Source organism: Adiantum capillus-veneris, chromosome 3 (genome assembly GCF_014529385.1).
Source record: "Adiantum capillus-veneris isolate H3 chromosome 3, ASM1452938v2, whole genome shotgun sequence".
Classification (NCBI taxonomy): domain Eukaryota; kingdom Viridiplantae; phylum Streptophyta; class Polypodiopsida; order Polypodiales; family Pteridaceae; genus Adiantum; species Adiantum capillus-veneris.
The window spans coordinates 76,113,486-76,121,748 of NC_140933.1; the positions used below are offsets into that span (position 1 = coordinate 76,113,486).

At 43.0% G+C, this 8,263-nt stretch overlaps 1 protein-coding gene across 2 annotated transcripts; it reads left to right on the forward strand.

The window, feature by feature from the left end:
* The first annotated feature begins 4,495 nt into the window (after nucleotides 1-4,495).
* NHO1 (Actin-like ATPase superfamily protein) lies at nucleotides 4,496-7,286 on the forward strand. 2 transcript variants are annotated; one of them, XM_086508747.1, is made up of 3 exons: nucleotides 4,496-4,832; nucleotides 5,540-6,782; nucleotides 6,954-7,286. In XM_086508747.1, the coding sequence occupies exons 2-3, from the start codon at nucleotides 5,568-5,570 to the stop codon at nucleotides 7,200-7,202; spliced, it is 1,464 nt and encodes a 487-aa protein (XP_086364873.1). In that variant the 5' UTR covers nucleotides 4,496-4,832; nucleotides 5,540-5,567; the 3' UTR covers nucleotides 7,203-7,286. The 2 variants fall into 2 exon arrangements, with proteins under 2 accessions (XP_086364873.1, XP_086364872.1); XM_086508746.1 differs by having other exon boundaries at nucleotides 4,498-4,832; nucleotides 5,609-6,782.
* Nucleotides 7,287-8,263: the final 977 nt, after the last annotated feature.

The window sequence follows — 8,263 nt, forward strand, 5'->3', positions numbered from 1 at the left end:
CCTCCTTGTAGGGATTAGATTTGACTTTTGTGCCACCTCAAGCCCCTCAATCTTGGGCCTAGTTCTCACCACAAGCTTGGCCCTTAAGCCCCTCAAGCTTGGGCTGGGTTCTCACCTCAAGTACAGCCCTAACATCTCAAGCATGACAAGCACCTCAAGCATCTCAATCATCAAGAACCTCAAGAATCTCAATCATCAGGCACCTCAAGCACCTTAGTCATCAAGCACGACAAGCACCTCAAGCACCTTAAGCTTGGGTCGGGTTCCCACCTCAAGCTTAGCCCTAACTTACCTAAGGTCAAAGGACTTTTACACTAATTATTGGAGGTCTTCAATGAAGCTAACCCTAAGGTCTTATGCTCCATTGGTTAGCCTTGCTCTTTGATAGATCATCTCTCATTTCGGCCCCTTTACCATTAGCCCCGTGTTAAGATAGATCTATAAGCACATGTCTATATCATAACCCTTGGTCCCATTTATTCTCTTATATTAAGTGATCAGTTTAATATGAGAAAATCATTTAGGTTGGTTAGATATTAGATTTTATGACAGAAGACCTTGCCCACTTGTTCATAGCATGCCCTCCTATTAGAGGGCCTAGTTGGAAAAGTGTGCAAATGGGTTCAAAGAAAGTGGAAGATAGGTTTTTTCAAGAAGGATTTGTGCCTCACTGGGAAACAGTTTTGAAGCTCTGCACTGCCTATCTGTACTCAAATTGTCAGATATTGTTTCTTCAGTAATATTTGAAAGTCCATGAATTTTTGTGTATTCCATAGTGACATCTTTATGGCTAGCTTCTCCAAGATTGTACAAGAAAGTAAGGGATAATATGTGTGGTAAGCAAAAGTTATAACTCAGATGATTGGATTAGGGCAACTTGCACTGTTCATTCGGGCCGTGTAGTGTAAGGGATTTGGTATGGCTAACTAAGTTCTAATGTAACCTTTTGTCCCTCAAGGCTCGGCATGAGCTTGAGGGTGCTTTGTAATTTACTCTTTGTGACTTTATAATACAACAACCACTCACAATTGTAATTTTTGCAAAACAAAAAGGTTTTCTTTTTCCTTTTTGCATCCATGGCTCTTTTGGAGCATGTGGATGTTGTATTTTTTATGTTTCTAATTCATTATAGCTCACTCTGCTGAGTGGGTGTTGCTAAAAACAAAAAATTATATTTTGAGATAAATCTCAAAATAAGTAGGTGGGATTATATAAACCTAGGTTTTGTTTTCCAATTGTTGTGGGTGTTCTAACCTTCAAATTAAATCTTACGAGTGTGTGACCCGTGTGTGTGTGTGTGTGTGTGTGTGAGAGAGAGAGAGAGAGAGAGAGAGAGAGAGAGAGATCCTTTTCTTGGCACCCAATCCATTCTCTTTTGTTTTTTGCCTTGCCTCCCCCCCCCCCCCCCCCCCCCCCCTTTCCCCACCCCAAAAAAAGCCCTTCCTTTATGTCACGTGGCAGGGGCCTCCAAAGTGCACTAGATATAGTTGAGAAAATTTGTAGGTGGGATTGTACTAAACCTAGGTTTTTTAAGAGCACTCAGGTACACAATAGCTATTACTTAATAGTCCATTATCTATACTCTTTTTAATGGACTTTGAAAAATCAGAGGAAGGAGAGGGCTTCCACAAGTCACCTTGTGGTTTATTTGCATGGCCCATTGGATCATCGCCGAAATTGAGATGTTGAGTCCTTGCCGGGTCATCCTCCTTACCGTAGATGCATTACAGAGCCTTAAAAAATTGCATGAAGTAGTCCAAATTCCGTGCAACTTCATCCTTTCCCAATGACCTACATAGCCAAAATCGTACATCTGACAAGCTGTTTCAATCTCTGTGTGTGTGTGTGTGTGTGTGTGTGTGTGTGAGAGAGAGAGAGAGAGAGAGAGAGAGAGAGAGAGAGAGAGAGAGAGAGAGAGAGAGAGAGAGAGAACCTATAGACTATGCAAATCCAACCTTTTTCAACAACATGCAGATTGTAGTGGTCAAAATTGTATGCATGATAGCTTGCATGTGTGTGTATGTGCTATGTGAGTGTGTGTGTGTGTGTGTGTGTGTGTGTGTCAATGTCGCTGTGTATGTCACACACACACACACACACACACACACACACACACACACACACACACACACACAGAGAGAGAGAGAGAGAGAGAGAGAGAGAGAGAGAGAGAGAGAGAGAGAGAGAGAGAGTTTCCTTAGCAACTTGGTAGCCACCAAAAATGACTCCGATGTGTGTCACCAACCAAAACCTGTCTTGCTCCAACCAACTGAGGGTCGTGAGAAGCCCATCTATTGGCAAGCCATAGTTTTGATAGCATGGTACAATAGTAGCAAGTTGGTAGAAACCTGGTACATTATCATTGGTTGACAAGCAGGGAGATATGGGTAGCTCAAATTCATTAGAAGTCGTGTGAAGGATGAGTCGATCTCAACCGGTCAGCAGAAAGAACTCCATGTGTTCATTATGAGAGAGAGAGAGAGAGAGAGAGAGAGAGAGAGAGAGAGAGAGAGAGAGAGAGAGAGAGAGAGAGAGAGTCTGCAACTCAAAAGAACTGAGGAATGGGGAAAAAAAGTGATAAACGAGATATCATCTTGATCTCAAGATCTAATATGAGAGATAAAAAGTTAGAGAGAAAGCATACTTATGCATTGTTATCTTCTCAGAGTGATTCTAAGGACTACAATTCTATTATGTGTGTGTGTGTGTGTGTGTGTGTGTGTGTGTGTGAGAGAGAGAGAGAGAGAGAGAGAGAGAGAGAGAGAGAGAGAGAGAGGTCCAATTGCCATGCTTTTCTTGGCCGCATCAATACACGGGCAACGCACATGTCACATACTAGTTTTCTCAACCAAAAAAAACTTATTGAGTGAAATGAGATTGCTAAAAAGGGTTTAACTTGGTAAAGCATTATTGTTCTCAAGAAGAGATTCTTCACTTTTGTTTTTGAGGACAAAAACTCTTCCACAATGTGGGGGGCTATAGTGATAGCTTGTGCATTCTCCCTTGCACATGGCTTGTAGACATAACTATATAAAGCCCGAGATATAAAGAGCCCACTCTCTCTCATGTTGGGCATAATTACTTAAAAATCATAATAATGTATCTAGACATAGAGATGAATCATGTAAGCGGTAGCTAGCACAAGGTTTACCTGAATTTTTTTGTCTTCGATTGAAACTTTTTTCTTTTTGAGATAAATAAAAATTATTAAATTTTTAGTTTTGCTTGTTATGAAATGAGTTATAGATCTGGTCTTATGTGATAGAAGATCAAGTTATAGTGGGAGATCAAGCATATGTGCATAGCTTGAAATTTGAGCTCTTAAATTTTCAATTAAATCTAGAACATTCCTCAGTTTTAAGAGAGATGCAGTTGAAAAATAGCTCACTTGGTGAAACGAGATGGTGATTTTAGGGGGCTTTCGCATGCCAGAGACAACATCGTTATTCAACACATCATTAAACAAAGATTCGTTCATTAAATACATCTAACCACACCCAACCCTTGGCAAAGAACTCCCTCAACTTTATGTGACAGGAGGAATGGTCCCCATCCAATGGAGGTCTCATTGCTAAATCTCATGTGTATATCTCAGAAATTAACTTTGTGATATAAACTAATCTCGCGATCTTGAGATTAGTTTTGAACCGAAAATAGCATTTTTGGATTTATAACTCCGTGGCCCCAATGACTGACGTGGGTGTAATGTTAGAGCCTGAGACACGCCAAGGGGTAGCAGGGACATCGGAGAGAGAGACAAAGGTGGTCGCACTCCTTGAGAGAGAAGGCAGGGTTGTGTGAAATTTGCTAAAAAGCCTCGAATGTGATTGTCGCTTCATCTCCACGATTTAAGCTGCATCAGAGAAATAGCGTAATCCTTCGAATAAAGAAAGGGATAGGGGACAAATAGCAGGGCTACGAGAAGGTAGGAAGAGGCATATTTTTGGGAGATTCCATGGTGGCCTACCCTTTTCAAGGGGATGGAGCATCCCGAGATTAAGAGCCACATCCCAATATTAGTTTTTTCCTGCACTAATCTTGAGGTCCCAAAACTAATTTTTATTGGACGATGGTGGAGATTCTCAGGTCCACGAGATTCAACCACCATCGTCGTTCCCATCCTCCAAGCCCGTGTCAAAGAAAGCAGAAACTTGGCACTAAGTGACACCTATATTTAATGCGGGCGCGGGGGGGGGGATCTCGAGGCGCACTAAAACCGAACACGTGACCTCGCAACTCGAGTTTAGGGTCACGTAGGCTAACCACCTCACCCACCCATGCATTGTGTATCCATAACTGTTTTTACAACGTTGCATTGCCTAGGCTGTCCATGTTTAGTGCGTGTCCAAGTGTAGTTTTTGATTTGATATTTGCGGCTTGGATCTTCTCGGCTTTCGTGCGTGAACTTCTCCGCCTTTGATCTCATTGCCTCCCCCTCTTAAATATAGGTGTTACTTAATGTTGAGGAAAGCCTTTGGCCCACGGGTGAATTTCACCTACCTTGCAGAGACCGCAGTCAACGGGCCTTAAGGACTTGGCGATCTGGACGGCTATATGCCAGCCTCGAAGTTCCAGGCCCGGGCCCCGCAGCATCGATATATACTGATCCAGCTTCAACTCTTCGAGCCCTTGTCTTCTGAGCTAAGCGAGCTTGAAAGAGAGAGAGAGAGAGAGAGAGAGAGAGAGAGAGAGCGCATCATGGCAACGGAGCCTGCCTTCATTGGAGCCCTGGACCAAGGTACCACCAGCACACGCTTTATTATCTATGACCGCTCTGCTACGCTTATTGCGTCCCATCAACTGGAGTTCACTCAAATCTATCCTCAAGCAGGGTATGCCCTTCTCATCTGTGCACAGCTTGATTTTTTCCCCCAGTTTTGTTGCTTTCAATCCTTCCCTCTCTGTTGTAACCTCATATATTGGTGTGTTTGTGCATGTCTATTCTGTAGCTTCATATCTCTATGTTTGCATAAAAGATGTTGCAGCCAAAGATGCTGAAAAACTGGTATTGAAGGCTCTCAAGATGGCATGCTTCGAAATCTGTAATGAACAATTTGCAGTTGTTTTGCTAAAGTTAAAGCTTTAAGAATGGACGATGTGCATGGCGCAATTTAATATTCAGTATGCCTTTATATGGATTTCCTATGGTCGAACGGAACCCAACAAAATGTGAGATCCTGTGCATGTCTGTGTGTGCAACCTTAGATAAATAAAGCCTTGAGTTTTTCACCATTTGCCTTTGCTTGAAATAGATCTTATTTCTGCAATTTTATTTGCAGACATACACAGGGTATGTGGATGTAGGCTATTGGTTTCTTATGCTAATTCTAGTGAAATGTTGAATTAGTTCCTGTTTTTTTGTGTTTGTGTGAAAAGTCTTTCCCCATTTTGCCTCGTATCGAGGCATGAACATCAACGAAAATAGTTTTGTGATCAATCTTAAAAGATCGCTTTGTTCATGTTGTATTTTTTTGTTTTTTGTGTCCTATAATTCTTATAGCTCAGATTTTTCTGACCTTATGAAAATATGCATATATAGAAGGTGCACAATTTGACGTGTGCTGAACATGAAGCGCGTAGCATTTCTTCTCATCTTTGTGCTTGCCAGATGGGTTGAGCATGATCCCATGGAAATCTTGGAGACAGTCAAGGTGTGTATTCGAGGAGCTTTGGAAAAGGCCAAGGAATCATGCAATTTTACTGTCACAGACTTAAAGGCTATAGGAATCACAAATCAAAGAGAGACTACTCTTGTTTGGAGCAAAAGCACAGGCAAGCCGCTTTACAATGCTATCGTGTGGATGGATGTGAGAACAAGCCCTGTTTGCAGGCGCTTGGAAGCGGAATTGAGTGGGGGCCGAACCCACTTTGTAAAGAGCTCAGGGCTTCCTATAAGCACCTACTTTAGTGCAACAAAACTCATCTGGCTTCTAGAAAACATATCAGCAGTAAAAGAAGCCGTAGCTCAGGGGGATGCTCTCTTTGGTACAGTTGATACATGGCTCATATGGAACTTAACAGGGGGAGCAGGCAAAGGTGTTCATGTAACCGACTGCTCAAATGCGGCTCGGACATTGCTTCTGGACCTAAAGACATTGGATTGGGACAAGCGCACCTTGGAAGAGCTTAATATACCAGTGCAAATCCTACCCAGAATCGTGAGCAATGCGGAGGTCATAGGAGAAATTGCAGATGGATGGCCTTTGAAGGGGGTTCCTATTGCTGGTTGCTTAGGAGACCAACATGCTGCCATGGTTGGCCAGAGGTGCAAGAAAGGGGAAGCTAAAAGCACCTATGGTACCGGGTGCTTTATTTTGCTCAACACGGGAGAGGATATTGTTCCATCACAGCATGGTCTGCTCACCACAATTGCATACAAGCTGGGTCCAAAAGCGCCCACAAACTATGCGCTCGAAGGATCCATAGCCATTTCTGGAGCCGCAGTCCAGTGGCTTCGAGATGGTCTTGGTATCATCAAAACAGCAAGCGATATTGAAGGACTAGCTGAGTCAGTGCCCAATTCAGGAGGGGTCTATTTTGTGCCCGCTTTTAATGGCTTGTTTGCTCCTCATTGGAGGGATGATGCTCGCGGTGTCCTAGTTGGTATTACAAGATTCACCAACAGGGGTCACATTGCCCGGGCCACACTTGAGAGCATGAGTTTTCAAGCAAGGGAGGTGCTGCAAGCCATGCAAGCGGATGCCAAGTTGAATGATTCAGGAGAGATTCTGCTGAGAGTGGACGGTGGAGCTACTGTGAACAATTTGCTCATGCAGATTCAAGTGAGAGCCTACACACACACACACATGCACCTTTTTGTTTACTAAGTGAAGAAATTTACACATGCCCCTGTGGGGGTGTGTGAGCGCGCACACGCATTTGTTGCATGTATGTGTTTGTAGAGAGAGAGAGTTTCATGTCGCTGAAAATCTAATGCTGTTTTGTTGTAATAGGCTGATATTCTTGGTGCGCCAGTGCTTAGACCTGCAGACATCGAAACTACTGCCATGGGAGCAGCATTAGCAGCTGGCTTGGCAGTAGGGGTGTGGACAGAGTCGACAATTTTTGTGAACAATGAGACAGTGGCAGCGAAAGGAGTTACTATGTTTTATCCCAAGATTGAAGAGAAACAGAGACAAGAACGCTATGATTCATGGTCCATAGCAGTTGGGAAGTCATTTGCTCTATCAGACTTGGCATAACACCCCATGGTTCATCATTCAAATCATGATAATGCATATTTTAATAATCTCCTGAAGTTCAGTTTTTCTATAAGTTTTCTTATCCACCCAGCTTCATGATAATTCCTTAGAGAATGGTAAGTGTCTAAAGTTTTTTGTGCAATGCTTAGTCACGAGGAAACTCTGTTTTGGGGCTCACCTGATCGGAATTTCCAATTCAAAAGTCACCCGATTTCTTGTTTCCGTCACGGTTTCTTCATGAAGGTCAGAAGGTTGCATACAAAATATGATGGTGAGAGGCTGTTTCTAATCCTTGTCATTGAAAAGAGCAAGCCTCTCTGAAGTGTGGAAACATGGTCGAACTTCATTGGTGCTTGATTCTTGGTGATGAAACACATTCCTTTAGATCTTTTAGTTATTTGAAGACAGCTACTGACAAGTATGCAAATTCATCGACGGGATGGTGGGTTTGGGGTTTCAATGGCCGTGTACAGCAGGGTTGCCACTTCACTATTTCCTAAGTTTAGGGTGGGGGTTTAGGGTTTCAATGGCTGTGTACAGCAGGGTTGCCACTTCACTCTTTCCTAAGTTTGTCTTCCCAGCTCACTGCAGGGGCATTTTCATGCTTGGTCATGTTTTTGTTGTGCCCGGGGCGTTTACTTCATTAGGCAAGGTTGGACGGTGATAATGAGAAGGAGATGCAGGCTCTGCTAGACATCATTGTGGTCAGACATGTACTGACATTAGCAAACCTTTTTATGTTGAAGACAAAAGCTTACTTCATGAGAAGGCTCATCTGACCAAGGTGGCGAGTCGGAGAGACCGATTGAATCTGTGAATTTAGTCATTTCCTAAACTGCTCTTTGCATGTACATGAATTTGGGTAATCTGGCTCCTGCTCCTTGTCAAGATGTTAAGGGGAGTTGGCCCATAATTAATGCACTACAATTTTCAAACGCTCTCCCAAGTTGAGAAAAGAGGCTCTTTCACCCCTGTTTTCACACTACCACCTAGAAAAATCCTGACAACAGAGGATTATTAGCGACTTGTAATTTTGGATTTGAGCCGATCTTTTGTGTCAG